Source organism: Molothrus aeneus, chromosome 17 (assembly GCF_037042795.1).
Source record: "Molothrus aeneus isolate 106 chromosome 17, BPBGC_Maene_1.0, whole genome shotgun sequence".
Taxonomy (NCBI): domain Eukaryota; kingdom Metazoa; phylum Chordata; class Aves; order Passeriformes; family Icteridae; genus Molothrus; species Molothrus aeneus.
Genome location: NC_089662.1, coordinates 9,829,408 through 9,846,452, shown reverse-complemented (window position 1 = coordinate 9,846,452; position 17,045 = coordinate 9,829,408). Strand labels below are relative to the sequence as shown.

The following is a 17,045-nucleotide window of genomic DNA, read 5'->3' as shown; positions in this document are numbered from 1 at the left end:
TCCACTGACAGGCTGGGAAGGAAATAACTCTACAGATGAAGTTGCATGTGAGGGGGGAACTAAATAAAGTAGAAAGTGGGTGTTTTGGGGGGGGGGGTCCACGTGAACTGCCAAACATTTCCAAATGGGGACGGGGGGGTATGAAGAACAAAAGAGAAAACCCAGACTTAACTGATGGAAGGAAGCCAGGGCTGATGGCAGTGGGAAGAAAAGTGCATAGAAAGAAAACAAAACCAACCACCCAAAAAGAAAAAAGAAGAAAAAAACAAACAAACAACCAAACCAGAAAACCCAAACAAACAACCAAAAAAAAAAAAAAAGAAAAAGGAAAAGCCCGAAGAAAGCAGAAGTCAAGGCTTGTCGTTACAGTGTTTGCAGAGGGCGGAGGCGGCTCCTGTGAAGGCAGTGCATTTCTCGGGGCAGCCGGGCACGGCCGCGCCGCCGAAGGGGTACACGGGCGACTGTCCGAAGGGGTTGAGGGTGGCGGGCAGCGGGGCGCTCAGCGCCTGGCCCTGGTTCAGGTAGGCCACCAGCCGCCGCATCTCCTCCAGGGCCTGCGCCTGCATGAGGATGTAGTTCTTGGCCAGGAGCAGCGTGGCGATTTTGGAGAGTTTCCGCACCGAGGGGCTGTGGGCGTAGGGGATGACGGAGCGCAGCCCGTCCAGCGCGTCGTTCAGGTCGTGCATCCGCCGCCGCTCCCGCGCGTTGATGCTGAGGCGCAGCGAGCGCTGCTCCTTGGGCTTCTTGCCCAGGGCTCCCCCCTTCAGCTTCCCCTCTCGCTCGAAGCCCGCGCCGCCCTTCACGCCCGCCTCGAAGCCGTCCTCCTCGTCGCCGCTCTGCTCGCCGCTACTCTCCGCGGACTTGCCCATCGCCCCGGCGTGGAAGTCCGCCCCGCCGCCCCCGGGGTAGGCGCCCCGCGGGCCCTCGGCGCCCCCGCGCACCGCCCCGTAGGCGAAAGCCGAGGGCCCGTAGCCCGGGGCCAGCGCCAGGTACGCCTCGCTGCCCAGAGACTTGAGCTCAGCCATCGCCGGCAATCCCGCTCGGCCGCCGCTGCCTGGGCGCTGAGGAGGAGGAGGAGGAGGAGGAGGAGGAGGCGGCCCCGCCGCTCCGCTCCGCTCGGCGCTGCGCCCGGGCTGGGGGCGGGCAGTGAGCGCACAACGGCCCCGCCGCACTTATATCGGCGACAGGGGCCGCGGGGACACCCGCCGCCAATCGCAGGGCAGCGCGCTTCCCTTCCCTTCCCTTCCCTTCCCTTCCCTTCCCTTCCCTTCCCTTCCCTTCCCTTCCCTTCCCTTCCCTTCCCTTCCCTTCCCTTCCCTTCCCTTCCCTTCCCTTCCCTTCCCTTCCCTTCCCTTCCCTTCCCTTCCCTTCCCTTCCCTTCCCTTCCCTTCCCTTCCCTTCCCTTCCCTTCCCTTCCCTTCCCTTCCCTTCCCTTCCCCTCTGTCTAACGCACTTGCCCCTGGATGTTGGAAGCTCAGGGAAGCACCAGGGCATACCCAGTGCTTGAGATCCAGTCATGGTGGCTTAGATGGGGTTGACAGAGGAGGCACCTGTTGTACAGGCACATTTCCAAGGCAAAAGCCCTGTCTATTCCCATTTTCTTCAGGAGCTCACAGTGTTCCTCCCTTCCCTGTACCAGGAACAGTTTGGATCCATGATGACCCAGCCCTTCTCTGAAGGGACCCTGTGTCCTCCCCAGCTGTACCAGCAACAGAATGTGACACTGGGACAGGAAACAAACCACACCATGGCCTGCAGGGTGGGAGGAATCATCACTGGAACTGCTGCTGCCTGATCCATGGAGGAAAATCTGAGGCAACCACTGGCAAAGGTGGAGCTACATGGAGAAGGACAATCAGGATGTTTAGTCCCATATTCCTGCATCAAGGTGACAACAAGGGCCTAAACTTTAACTGCAACAGAAAGAGGTCCCAATTTCTTTCTTTTCTAGAGTTTGGAGACTGGTTCATCTTACTGAGGTTTGTTTTACAGACAGCATAAGGGCATTCCAGGCTTTCCACATGAGCCGGGTCCAGGCCCCTCATGTGCCTGGTCTGCTTGGAAAGGATGGGATGAATCCTGAATCGTGTGCAGTGACACATAGCTGTGAGCAGGTGGATATTGCCTGCAGGCAGATGCAACCAGTTGCTGCAGATGCACCTGGCAGTTTATCTGCTGTAGTAAATAGCCTGGGTGTTACAGTGACAGGAGGCTCTTTCCAGAATGTGGTTTGTTTTTCTCAGGCCCTCTCTGAAGTTGGCTTGTCCCCCTCCCATCAGCTCCCTGTGTGCTGTGTGCTAACGTGAAATGACGAGCTTGTCTCCCTCCCTTCTCTGCATCAGAGCCAGGAGAGCTGAGATGAGCAGTGACACATTCAGCCCCAGCTGTGCTTGCAGAGCTGTTGCCTGGACGAGGCTGTTCCCCTGCTCTGAGTGCAATCTGGGAGGTTGTGTTTCTGCTTTTTGGAGGAGTGAAGCACATAAAACTGGCTCTGTCCAAGCCTGGCATCACAGTGTGCAGCAGGTTTGTCCATCATGCTTTTTACTGGTCTTCTCTTACCTCACCTCCAGTGTTTGAATGTTACAATATGGTCACATCTCCCTTTTGCTCCCCTTATCAGGCTTATCCAACCATGAAGACCAATTACTGATTTTAGTAACTTAATTGTTTTATGAGAATTGAACCACTTAGCTACTCCTGGGACAGATCACTCTATATATTCATGGTGACACTCTATATATCCACTGTGACTTTCAAGTGCAAGTGAGCACAGCTTAACTTCTTCTCATCTCTGGAGCCAGTCCCACACTCCAAGTCATAACAGACCAATGGAAGGAGGTACCAGAATATCATCACTGGCACAAGTAATTCCCATTAGAAAGATGTAGAAGAAATGTTAAAAGCAGGATTGTTCCCTGCCAGAAATGATTTACTTTTTTGGTATTATGTTAAGATCTTGCAATGAGAAGCACCCATGGTGTTACAAACTTTCAGGAATTCTGGTTGTAAAGACAAGCTGCAAGTACTGCCAGCTTTCTAAGAATGCCATGTGCATCTAAGTGGGCTGAAAATGAGAAGCAAACACTTCTCACACAGGCTCTCCCATGGTTTATTAAACAGATTAGTTCTTCAAGGGTTATTTCAACACTGAAGGGTAGCTTGGGAGGTGCATCAGCTACAGCAGAACAGAGCAGGAGGATTTGATGCTTTATGTGTAATTCCAAAACATACAGCAGAGAGAAATCATTTGGAGTCTGTATGAATCTGAATTTCACTCAGGTTTAATGTGCTTCCAAAAAAAAGTGTACATGGAAGAATTTGCTTTGGACTTCTCCCTCAAATAGCAGCTGTTAATAGGCATCTTTAAAAATATTCAACCTGGTTTCTCACTGAAAATGGAGAAAAAATAGTAGTTGCAAAGACTTCCACTTTCATTTAAAAAACTTGTTTAGCTGGATAACAACATTCTTTGACTGAGGGACAAACTCACAGATAGATTTTTTTTCTTATAAGAAAAGAGAAGGGGGCAATAGTGAGAAACACAGCTCCATCCTTATCAGCCCAAACTGGATACTAAAAGTAGAACCAAACAAAATCTCTTTAACAGATCAGAAGAAAGGAGGTTTAAGAGAGACCAATATGCTCTGGTCGTGTGGTTTTTGTTGGGACGGGGTCTGTCTGTCCCTGCCGGGAGCGGTGCGGGTCTGTCGGGATGTGTCTGTCTGTCCTTCCGGGAACGGTGCGGGTCTGTCGGGATGTGTCTGTCTGTCCCTGCCGGGAGCGGTGCGGGTCTGTCGGGATGTGTCTGTCTGTCCCTGCCGGGAGCGGTGTCTGTTTGTCGGGCCGGTGTCTGTCTGTCCCTGCCGGGAGCGGTGCGCGTCTGTCGGGCCGGGGTCTGTCTGTCCTTCCGGGAACGGTGCGGGTCTGTCGGGATGTGTCTGTCTGTCCCTCCCGGGAGCGGCGCGAGTCTGTCGGGCCGGGGTCTGTCTGTCCCTGCCGGGAGCGGTGTCTGTTTGTCGGGCCGGGGTCTGTCTGTCCCCGCCGGGAGCGGTGTCTGTTTGTCGGGCCGGGGTCCGTCTGTCCCCGGGGCCGGGCTGGCGGTCCCGTGCTGACATCTAGCGACCACTGGAGGGGAGCGGGCACCCACCGCCCCCGGCACCCCCCGGCTCCTCGGCACGGAGGCGGAGCTGCGCAAAGCGCTGCCAATTCCGAAGTGGCCCCCAAGGCTGAGGGGCACAGCGAGAGCCGGGAGCGCGTTCGGGTCTCGGTGCGATCCCAAACCTGTGCTCTGGGTACCGGGAAATACAGCCCTGCCCACTGCTGCAAGGATCAGGGTTTGGGTCTCATATCCAGGCAAACACAAGGAGGGTGGAAAGCAAAGAGGTGTTCAAGCATTAAAATGTGTGATTGGATCATTTTCTGTGGGTACAAAAGGAGGCGGGATGAGTGGAGTTGCTCTGCTGGAAGCTCCCTGGAACTGCTGGAAGTGGTGGGTGAATATTTCATCCCCTGTGAGTAGCAGCAAGAAAAGCACAAGCAGTGGCAATACTGTGCTGGGTCTGGCTGTTTGGTGGGTAGAGATAAAATCTCCAGGTGGGGAAAGCAGGCAGAGCTCACCCTGGCAGGTGTGTGCCAAACCACAGGTCTGGACTGGCCAGAGCTCATGGAAACGTGACAGGAATGCAACAAGAACTGAAGCTCCTGAAGTGTTTGTGTTTCTGCTGGGTCCCTGTTTATCACTTGTCTGTCACACAGATGAGGCTTTCCTCCCAAAAATTCCTGAGGCATGCAGGAATGTACCAGTTTTATCTAGGGGAAGGAAGATCCTTCCTAGGCTGAGGCACGGGACCCTGGATGTGAGACTCCTCTTCTCAGTCCTGCACCTCACTCAGGTCCTAACAAGGAGTTTGACTCTACTCTACTTAAGTAGAGTTTGTTTGACTCTACTTAATTTCTGAGAAGTTAGGTATGTGTGTAGAGTCTATGCTTGTGACCCTCCTACAGTGATTGTGTATTCATGGCGATATAAAAGGCAGTGAAAGCTTCCATTACTGATCCTGCAAAGACCACCACAATTCCTACAGCTTTTAAGAGCAGCATGAAGAATTTCAGTGCAACAAAATGGTCACTACTGGATTGTTCTTCAGATTAAGTGATGACAAAGTCAGGTTTTCACAAGCAGTCGTCCATTCAAGGACTTAGGACGGCATTTTATGAAGGAGACTTCCAAAAGGGAAACCTTCATGCAACTTTAAAGGTTGTTTTGAAGCAGTTTATTCAAAGTTAGAGTTTGTTTAACTAGTACAAGCCTCTGGGATAGGTTTTGCTCTGCTTATGTCACTCAAGTCATACTTTTTCCCCTTCACTAGATGGCAGCAAGAAGATAGCTATAGGAATTTCCAGGATTAGTATTATTTTTTTTTAATTCAGTAAACAGAGAGTTTTCAATTGGTTTCTTGTTTGAATGGATTTCTTTAGCAGTCCCCTTAGAGAGAAAGCTCTCAACAACCAAACCAACCAGCAGCAAGTTGGTCAAGAGCCGCGGCAGAGGAGTCTGAAACATCTCTGTCCCAGGTAGGAGAGGAGAGACTCAGCGTGGTTTGGTGCGTGTTTCAGCGGGGAAGGAGCGATTATCCGGTCTGCAGGTCCCTCTGCTGGCAAAGCCCCTTCTTGCATCAAGGGGCTGGGAGGCAGCGGCGGTGCTGCAGGGAGGGTTTGCAGAGCGCAGGAGGGACAGAACACCCAGCCAGCCTCGGATGGGCCACAGGAGCCCCTGCCCTGAGGATAACGAGGCCACATCATCCTCTCTTTCCCATCTGGGTCTGCTTCAATCTAGCAGAAGGATACAGGATGTTTAAAGGATGTACGGGTCTTGCTGCTCCCAGGTCCCAGACTCCTTCTCCTGCTCCTCCTACCCATTCTCCTGACACTACCAGTTCTTCAGCACTAGGATAAAGTTCTTCATGGCACCTAGAAATGCATGGACGACCCTCAGCTCTGGCTACACCCTCTAAAAACTGAGCAGCCCTCATTATTGCTTCTGCAGGTGGAAGGGATGTACAGATACTGAGCCCTGCACAGAGAGGAGTTAGCAGGTATTTTCAGGGAAAGTTTGAATTCTCTTATGCAGAACTTCATCCCAGAACATGCAACTGCTGAAGAGAAGGCAGGGACAGGGACCCCAGCCACCCCCTTGGAGGGCAAGCAAAGCTGTTGCCTTTCTTCAATGAAATAAAACTGAGTGCTGGGGGAAGCTGGGGGCTGCATGATACCCATGGGAAGGTGCTTGGTTTGCCAAGAAGAAAGTGTTGCTGGAAGCAGCAGGATGCAGAAGGAAGGGGCTGGCTGTTCAGGGCTGAAAACTCTGTATAGTCAGGGTGTGGCTTGGTCAAGGTGGTGCCTGGTCAGACTGGCAGTCATGGGTTTGGTGTCTGTGCTCAAGCCCATAGAACAAAGCCATGCTGTCATATCCTCAAACCTTAGAGGCACTAAAGAGGGTGAAGGGGATTCTCCTGCTCACTGACTTTCTGTTTTCTCCACTGACAGTGCTTGTTTGGCTGTCACACCTCTGCAGAACTGACCCATGAGCAGAGGAGGTGATGCTTGAGGTGTTTGAGAGAGCTGGGTGTGACAGAGGGCCCTGAAGGAAAACCAGAAGGGAAAGATGTTCCAGTGGCTCGGGGCTGCCAGTGGATGCAGCATGGGCCACAATTCAGGGAAATGGGGACAGGCCTTCCATCATAAGTCTTTTAAAGCAGGGGTTTGGGTACAGCATGATGTCCAGGCCCCAAACAAAAATGCTTTGTTCTCTTTCCTGCTTTTCCAGAGGTTTGTGCTTCTCTGGGAGCTTTCAGTTCCCTCCTGCAACGTGAATATCCCAACCTAATGAGTGAGGGAAAACTTGGCTGTTCTAATAAGGCAAGGGAGCAGTTTAAAATGGATTAAGAAGGGATTGAATGTATCTTGTGAGAGCTTGGCTATTGATTTCTAACCCTCCCATTCTGATGTTATTGCAGAAATTATTTTCTTCTGCACTGTGCAGAGATTAAATATTAATAAATAGAAAATTTGAAAAAAAAGGGGGGAGAAAACGACCAGATCCCAAGATACACTGCTGCACAATTAAAAACCAAATGAAGGATTTCTAGAATGAAAAACTTTATTTGCTGAAGTTTTCTTGAGCTCAGAGTAGAAACATAAGGCGATTTGATGAGATAATTTGCAATGTTTCTATTTAGTGTTTTGTAGCAGGGGTGTGTTATTTTGAGCCATATCTCATTGCAGTAGGTTGAGGATAAAGACAGAATAAAAAAGGAATGGAGATTTACTTAGATCTCATTCACCAGTGACCCATTTACTCACTGATGATGAAGTAAGGGGGAACACACAGGTCTGCTCTGCCTCCTCTTGCACTGCATCCTGCAGTCATGCTCAGTTCCATTAGGCTTCTATTTATTATTTAACAGAGGAGATGGAAGACAAGGCGCACCAAGGTGATTTTTATGTCCTAGATGTTTCATTTGCACAAAGAGTGCACAAGCTGCTACTTGCCATGAACTCTGTGGTTTCCAAGTGCAGAACCCACATTCCCTGGGTGTCTGCAGGAAGAGGTGAATGGACAGGCAGGCTCTGCATGCAGGTCAGGGCTCCCAGGGCACACAAGGAAATCTGCTCCCCACTTGGAGCTCTCCTAGGAGATCATTCTGCCCCATCTTCCTCCTCATTCCATCAATCTGGGCACTAACTGAGACAAAAAAAGGCCACAGTGAGAATCTCATGTCCAATTTCTTGCAAGATCAGTATTTTTTTCTGTAGCAGAGTATGGGATAATGGAAAATGCAAATTTAATTTGGAGGCGTGGAATATGGAAGACCATTCCTTTTCAAGGGGGTTGTAACCATGAGAAGGGGAATTGTTAGGGTCCTACCCAAATCATTCATGTGCCCTTCCAGCACTCTAAAGGGTTACTTATGTTGGTACATTGTCCAACAAATTAGGGAATGCAGACAGAAGGGGAAGGAACAGGAAATAGCTCTATGGCATCATGAGCACAACCAAAGGTAGGATTTGACCCATTGCTTTTCTCCAATCCTGTCTTCAGCAGTCAGTGATGTTGCTGGCTGATTTCCATCCTAATTCAATAGTTTTCAAGCTGCACAAGATGTTTGATCAGTGTTCTATATCCCAAAGAGACCCTTCTTTGACAGACTCATAGCTGGATATACCTTGTGTGCTTCTGGCTCTATTAATCTTTTTTAATGATCTCTCTTGAATCTCGTGGCTGTGGCTGGTTGTGGCTTTGCTGCTGTCAGTTCTCCATGGCCTTGATGCTCAGCTATTTCAAGTCAGCTCATTGACTTTGGATCTTGTCCCCACATTTCTCATTTCATTATGGTCCTGCAGCCTGTTCTTTGTTTCCTCAGCAAAGCAAGTTCAGATGGAACTTTAGGCCTGTAGAGAGAGACCCAGCACTTGGATGGCAGAGATACTGAGCTGTTTCTCTGGATTTTGGGAATTTGGTAGGAAAATTTGTGTCAAACATGTCAACAAGTGGAAACCTGGCCCTGGGCTTCAGATTCTGCTGAAGGGCTGAGCAGATGGGGACCCCACTCTTCCTTCTTTTACCAATTCACTTTGTGCCTGAGGTGGCCCAGGTCTGTGAACCAGTGGAATTCAAGAAGCTAAAAGCTTGTGAACCCCTGGTTATAAATTGCTGGAGCTTCTGTAGCTTCAATAGATGCTCCTATCAGCAGAGCTGGAGTACCTCCCCATGCACACCCTCAGTCTGTCCTGAAAATAAAACACCCTAAACTGAGCAGGGGTCCAAGAATGCTTTTAGAGGCCATTGTGAGGGACCAGCTGATGGCTTCAAACCCTGGAAGCCAGAGGAAATCGTTGCTTTCTGCCATTCCTCATGCTCTCAGCTGCTCTCTGTGCTTCAGTCCCATGTCTGTAACTGAGCAGTGTTTGCAGCCCTGGCCCCTGAGAGGAGCACCCACAAAAGACTGCAGAGCCCTGATCTGGTGGGCAGCGCTCCCTCCATCCCCTGCAGGCTCTCCAGAAAAAAAGGAGGCAATGTCCTTCCAGGGTGTCTAAAAAGAGTGTCTGCAGATTACCCAGCATGTCACACCCAGGTTTAGAAGCACCATAAGGCATCATTTGGCAGACACCAGGCAATATTTAGTGACTATGGGAGCTATATATAATGGAATTATGGAGGGTGTGAGAAAGCAGCACCTCCTCCCATCTGCCCCCTTAAGGGATGCAAATGCTTTGCTATAATACTGTTCCCTGAGAGCTGGAACTTTAGCAAATAAGGGACTTTATTAAGTTGTTAATAAGATTTCATTTTCTCACTAATGCTGTGGTGCTACATTATTAATTTAAAACTGTATTTAGCCTGACATGCTAAAGTGCTAGGCCTCATTATTAATGCATAAACCCATGCCTCTGTTGTTTAATTAAACACCATGATTATGAAGTTCTGATGTGGTTTAATGATAGCAGGCTGGAGTGGCAGTACATTCCTGTGCTCAGATCCCCCCCATTCCCTCTCCTGCTACTTTCCCCTTTCATTTCCCTTCAAAAGCACAAATGCTGTTGTTGTTCTGCTGAATAAACACCACATGACAAATGATGTTGATCTTTCCGAGGTGACAGAGAACTGCATTTTTATTTTCCTAGGCTTAGCTTATTATTGACCAGAGATTTCTGTCCTCCTTCTGTTAACTGCTCTGAAGGTAACTGTTTGTATTTCCCCAGGAGACAATATAATCCTTGCACTCAGTAAAGTCAACACCAGTTTCCAACTGACATCAACAGGGCAGAGTTTCACCCAAAGACAAGAAGAGACCTAGAAAAAAATGCCCAGGTTTTATATGTCTGTTTAGACGTGGTAATTCCTGAACACTTGTTATCTTGGAGGTGGAGCTTGGTCCAGGGAAGAATGTGAATCACATAAGAATTAATGAATCATGAAAGAATTAATGGATCTAGACCGGGGTAATAAACATTGAGGAGGTTTTTTCCCCCACCAGCACCCTTCTGAATTGGACTCAAGTGTTTTGGAGCCCTTGCTTCATGCAGCCCATAACTTGTTGCATCCTCATTGATGTCCTTTGCAGGTCAAAGGTTTTCTGGGCATTTCTGACAGACTTTCTGCTATGCATTCCTCTCCTTTCTCCCCTCAACATTTGGCTCCATCATCTTATTCCTCCCTGTTTCTTGTGATGATTCTTTCTGAACAGCAGCTCACCCAATCTTTGCAGAGCCTCTTACTTTATTGGCTAGCAGTAAAACTAAACATATTCCTTTGTACTCTCCTGCTTAATAAGGACTTGCACAGATCAGCCCTCTGTGCCTTTGTTTCTCTCCCTCCACACCCCTTGCCTGTCTGTTCAAACAGGAGGTTCTTGGCTTAGAGCATCCCATCTCCCAAACTTTGGGCTCCCTCTCTCTTTTGAAGGCAAAGGGGGGTTTGCTGTGTCCTTTGATGGAACCAAAATTTTACCCCAAGCATTTTTTTTCTGCCAAGGAGGAGAAGGGACAAGGAAAAAGTGTCATGAGAGCACCAGGGGTGTAGAAGCACTCATCATTCTGGCCATTTCTAGCAGGGTAGGTAAAGTCCCTCTTTATTGCCATCCAGGTGAATTCACAGCTGACAACCAGTGCTTTGCTCAGCAGAGACCAAATTTTCTTTTGGAGCAGCCATTTGAAACATATCTCAGATTCTTTTCCTTGTACCTCTCAAAGAAGAAAATTGTTCATTATAATCAACCGTCCTTCACTCTCCTGCCCTGAAAGGGAGTGCACAAATCTGTTCTCCCCATGTGCAAATACAACAGAAATGTTACCAAGCTTAACTTCCTTTGGTAGATTATTTTTTTAAAGTATGTGTTCAGCAAAGTAACCTTTCTCTAACAAAAAGATGACCTTTTTGCATTTATGTAGTGCTTGTTGCTCGGATTTAGATCTTTGCTGAAAGCTGTTATTTCTTTTAAGTACAGGAGAAAGTGCATTTTCACCTCCATTTGGGTAAACTGTCATTTTCTACTGTTCACTGCTTTTCTCACCATGGAATAATAATTCAAGGTTCAGTGGGCTTTTTGAGAGAATGCATTCCAGGAGTGTGGTGGGGCCTGGGAAGTCCTCCATGTTTGCTGGTGGGGGAGAAAAGGAAGAGGAGGGAGAAGGCTTCTGAAAGGTTTCAGGCTCCTGAGTAGTACAGTTGCTCAGCTTCTGCCATCAAATGATATTCAGTTTAGGAGGGTCATGCAGGTATTTTATAATCCCACACAAAAAGCAGCCTGTGAGTAGCAGGGAAGCTGCACCTGTATGCACAATATATTATTTTTTGGTGGTAGCAGCAGCATCCATAGGAAGCCACTTTAGGCAGATTTAAGAGGTTTCTGTCCAACCGTGATACTGATGAACAACAGAAATAATCTAATCTGACTCTTTGTGTGGCTCTGCTCCTGTGCCTTTGCAAGCCATCCCATTGATGTGGGATGCAGGAGGCACCAGGTGGGTGCACATGCAGTGGGCTGTGACTGAAGGGAGGGAGAGTTGCACACACGTGTGCAGATCCCTTATTGAGACACAGAAATGTGTCTCATCTCTCTTAAACCACTTCCTGCATTACTTTCTTTAGTGAGAGACTAAAAGAGAACACTAAGAGCAGTTTGACTTGTAGATTTCTTTTCTCTGCAAATTGAGCATGGAAAATCCCTCAATTCCTTGGAAACCAGTGGGGAAAAAGACCCAAATACTTCCAGTATGTGCAGCTGTAGTTGTCTCCAAATAGAAACAGGCAAAGTCAAAATGTTCCCTAGGAATATTCACACTTTTCTTGGTCAGAGCTGCTCATCAAACAGATGACTTCAGAAGCTGAAAGTGCTGTTTGCCAGTCTCACAGAATTTTGGGAGGCGGAAGGCAGTTTCATGAGCATTTAGGAACCGTGTAGAATAATTGAATTGAAATTATTGCTCTGTGCAGAGTGCAGTTGGTGCTGTGGTGTCCCAAAGGCCAGCCAGGCCAGCTGGGATGGCAGGAACAGTCCCTTTTACACCTTTTACACCCTCTCTCTCTGTCTCTTAGAAGAGAGCAATCCCCAGTTTCTCTGCAATTGAAACAACTAAAATTAATCAGGTCCAAATCCATCCTGTCCAAGAGACCATGAAGTCAGCAGGATCAGAAGGCCTTGGTTAAGCTGCCCCTGAAAGTCTATCAGAAGTTTATTAGTATGGTAATTTATCTGGGCAAGCACATAAAGATGCTAATTGAAATGCTTTTTTTGGCATTATTTTTTAAAGGCAGAAAGGCTGGAGATTTTCTAGGAAGAAAAGTAGAGTTGTCACTTATGTTTCATCATTTCATAATGTTATAATTTCATTCTTTTTTATGCTTGATTTTAAAGATATATATTTTAAAATTTTATTTTAAGCATGAAGAACAAAGACCTTGATACTCCAAAGATTTGGGGCTCATGCCACGTCTGGTCCTGGCCTTGATGCACGGAGATAGATTGAATTAATCAAACTTCTTCACACTGCTATTTAATCGGGTTTACAATTAGCTGAGGGCTGCAGGTCTCCCGGGCCTATCAGCTGTAATACAGCAGCTCTGCAGCCACACACTGGGAGTGCCTCACAGACCAGATTGTCATAATGTGGCATGAAATTAAAGCGTGATGTTACTTGACAACAGAATTTATATCTCTCCCTCCCCGCCTTTCTTCTCTTTAACAAAGTCCCTACCTAGACACAGGCCTCCCTGTCGAGTTGCACCCACCTGCTCTAAGCTACACAGCTGCCTTCAAAAGAGTTTCTGATATTATTAAACCAATCTGTGTTCCTTGGCAGTCTCTGTGACACCCTCCCCTTTCAGGGGCAGATTATTTGGCTGTGAGGAGCTAACAGGCATGCAGCTCTTAACTTGTTTCAGTTCTTGCTCTGATGCATGGCTCCCGTTGCTCCCTCTCTCTCACACGCTGCTGTCTGCTCTCCCAGACCTGCCTGCGTGGTCGTGTCCAGCCCCCTCCAGCCCACTGCCATTCAGACTGAGAAAAGCAAAGAGCACTGAGGGACCTGGTTTTTCCATCCCTCACTCCTCACCTCTTGGCAAGCAGCATGGATGCATGGTTAGGGAATGGGATTTGTAATTCCTCCCCACACAAACAGGTCAAGATCTGGTGAACAACACTACTAATAACAACTAATGAACTGGATGTTGATGATTGTGTGTCATTCAGTAAACCTGGCATAGGAAGAGCTGCAAGGGAGAACAAAATGAACCCAGGAGGAGGCCTGGAAAAAGCTGAGGATGAGATTGAGCTGCTAATGGAGGACATGATTCCCTCCTTGAACTGACCTGGCATCCAATCTAATTCAATACATACCTTAAAAATCCACGGGCAGATGATGAAGTAGCCCCTGCAGTTGAGAGAAAAGGGCTGGGGAAATGCTCCTGCTGTTGGGGTGTGACTGTGGGATGTTCTCCTCAGTGGAGCCCTGGAAGGGGCTGGAATGACCCTGGACATGGAGAATCCCACCCCAGGACAGGGAGCCTGGCCAAGTTACAGGGCTGCAGCTCTGGTCCTGCTGGGTGAGGCTCCTGCAGAAACTTTGATGACTTTGGTGACACAGTTTGGTTTCTGCTCCTGGGTTCTTGTGACCTCTCTGGGTCTGGGAGGTGACCAGAGCCACTGGTGGCCTGTCCCTTCAGTTTGTGCTGATGCATTCTGCTCATCAGTTCTGTGCATTTTCCTACCTCTGCTACTGAATTGAAAACCAAATCATATCCACAGAACAGCACCCAGAGAGACGTGACAGAGGGGAGATTCAAGTAAACCAGACAGAATTATAACTCCTACATTCACTTCAGCTGTATCTGCTGCTTGAAATGGCATGGATCTACAATCCTGAGCATTATTTGGACATAATTAATCAGAGTAATCTCCATTTAGTTACCAAACATGGGAACAAAATGAATTTTGCCTATAAACCCTCCCTCCCCCCCTTCCTCAAACTCTTTAAACCTCTGTCACCCGTTGCTCTCCAGTCTTTTTCCCTTCCTTCATGGTCCTGAGCATCTCCCAAGGAGGAAGTGATTATTCAGAAAATTGATTCTGCTTCCATTGAAGGTGATTACTTCCCCCATGCTGAACTCCACAAAAGCACAATCAGGTGCACAGCCAAGGTAGTTGGAAGCATTTGCATTTTACACAGGTTGGCCTGCAAACACCTGTAGTTTTCCTGGCTGATAGCAGCCATTGATGGGCATAGGGGGTAAGGAAGAAATCAAGGAACTTTAAAAAGCAAAATAAAAAAAAAAAGGACATTTTTCTGATTGAGAAAAATCAAGCTTAATGAACTGAGATGAAATTATTTCCTCAATTTACTTGGACATTTTAAATTAAAAGCAGAGTGCAACCTCTGCTTGCAAATTGCTGTAAACATTTCAATCACTCTCTAATTCATGGTAAAAGGGAGGGAAGGCTGGACTATGAAATACTAATCAAGGATCACTCCTGGGAAAGCAGGACTCTTTGTTTTCCAGTATTTTTTTGGGAAACAGAGTTTTGAGGGATGTCACTTTACAAAATTACATCTACTAGATATGTATATATGTATGTATACACACACACGTATATATAGATATAAAAATATGAATATTTATGAAGAGTTTGCTAGTGACAGACTGGCCCTGCAGACCCAAAGGAATTAATGTAAATTCCAGTCAACCATGAAAACCCACTAGAATTGAAGTGTATTTCAGCATGGTGGATAAAGCACATCAAAGAGCAGAATTTCTATAAGATAATTACACACAATGCAACTCTAATCACAGAAAGACTGTGGATATTGCTGATAAAGCGTAATAAATCTTTTATGACTATGCCTTGTTCTGCTGAATCAGCTTTCTGTTTCTATTGCACTAAACTCTAGATTCTTGCTCTTATTTATATATTTACAATTTTAAAAATCCACATCAGCTAACAATTTACTGTAGATTCCATGAAAGGTTTGATCTTATTTAGATTTTTGTTGTTGCACTTGTTGAAGAGCAGATATTCTTCTGTCTGGCAAATCTGCAGAAATAAATTGTCTATAAGATGAGAACTCCCCTTTCTCTGGTATTTTAAGAAATTGGAATAATTTCAGTTTTGACAGCTCGAAGAGCTCAAAATTCAGGCTCCTTCCTCTGTAGCAGATTCACAGAATGTTTGAGGTGCCAGAGGTCTCTGGAATTGTCTAGTCCAGGCCCTCCTTGGGCCACCTCAGGACCATGTCCAAACCCATTTTGAACCTCTGCAACCCCTCTGAGCAACTGATTCCTGTTCTTCACTCTCACAGGAAAATGTTTTCTCATACATTTAAACAGAATTTCCTACACTTTTTGTGCCCACTGCCTCTTGTCCTCCCAGTGGGCACCGCTGAGAAGGCTGTGGCTGCTTCCAGCCTCCCTCAGCTGCTCTGCCCTTACTCAAAGGTGCAAATCTGGGGTCAGAGCCGGCCCTGGCAGCAGTGGCCTGTGCAAGGGGTAGGGCCTGATGCTGGTAAAAATCCATTCCTACATCTGTAGGGCAGCTGGAAACACAGAGCCTGTGGTCACCAGCTATTTATTGCCTGTTCTTGGGGACCCCTTGTGTCTCAGTGTGGACCTTGCTTGTTTATCAAAACACCTGGGCAGCAGCAGAAATGTTTGTAGAAGGGTCTTTACTGTTCTTTAATCAAGAAGCAAAAAGTTTGCCTTCTTTACGGGAGCTTTGCCCTTCATTTATCTTTCTGGCATATGGGCAGCAGAAGGTCTCTGCTTCTGACAGAGTGAAAGAATCTTACATATGGCTTAATTACAGAAAATTATCAGCAAAGGGAAGAGTTTGCAGGGGGACAGCTGAATCCCACTGATGGGATCAGCGAACGTCTGCCCAGGATCTCAGTGCTGTGCCACATTTCACAGGGACACTTTGCTCCATCCCCAGAGGACAAACTGTTCTGAGAAAAGTCCATCCCCTGGTGTCTCTCTGGGCTGGGAATCTTTCTGGAAATGACAGCAAGGGAATTGTCTGGCTTCTCAGCCCTTTTGGGCACCATGACATCAGAGCCTTATTTATATCCTCAGCATCACCCTGGGTGTCACCCAATGGGAAGTGGCTTTGCTTGCAACTCCCCAAGATGACACGAGAGACCATGTCAGGACAATGGGGGCTTGCAGAAAATGTTCTTCCTTTGCCTGGTTTACATCACATCTCTGGAAGTGTGTCTCTCCTGCGACAGTCTGAAGCGAATAAACAAAGTTCTGGGGAAATGGTACGCAGTGTTCAAACACTGTGGTGGACTTTAATGTTCTCTAAGTTGTGAGGAAATGACTACAAAAGCCTTGGAAGAGCAAAGGAAGAGAGTTAGCTCAAGGCAAGGTGATATTCCCTCATTAAAATCTATTTGTGCAAAGTTAAGACGTCAAAGAAATTTCACTTGTTCCAGGAGGGTATGAAAGCCCATGTTATTAGTGATCAGAAGGGACTTGAGAGTCTTATTTGCCAAAGAGGAAAGTGTAGGGAAAGAAATGAAAAAAAAAATACATTTGAGCATTTAATGTTATCTGAGAAAAATAATGAATTCAACTGCCTTAAAACAACAACTCTTTGAATCATAGAAAGTAGTTTTAGGGAAAGAAAAGTCTTCTAAATGTGGGTTGAGATTCTGTGTGCAGTTTTTCAGACCAAACTGCTGCAGAGACACAGTCCAGTCCCAAGGGCAACCAACCTTGTGTCTCCTCACCCATTTTATAGAGGGTGAATGAGGCTGTAAAGGACTCTACTATTAATTCTTAGATTATCTGGATGTGCACTGGTGTGTGCTGCAGAACCAAGGGGTCACAGGCAGGGTTACAATGAGATATTTAGCATTAAACCTGACACTTTTTATATTTTCACTGCTCAGGGATGACATCTGGGGTTTTCACAATCCAAGAACCAAACCTTCCTCAGATGGCAGCTGTTTTGTTGTTGATGGTGGTTTAGCTCTTCAGATGCAGGATTTTG

General features: G+C 47.2%; 1 protein-coding gene across 1 annotated transcript; it reads right to left on the bottom strand.

Moving 5' to 3' along the window:
• Positions 1-342: 342 nt before the first annotated feature.
• BHLHE23 (basic helix-loop-helix family member e23) lies at positions 343-1,025 on the bottom strand. The gene has a single exon (XM_066561790.1). The coding sequence runs from the start codon at positions 1,023-1,025 to the stop codon at positions 351-353; it is 675 nt and encodes a 224-aa protein (XP_066417887.1). The 3' UTR covers positions 343-350.
• Positions 1,026-17,045: the final 16,020 nt, after the last annotated feature.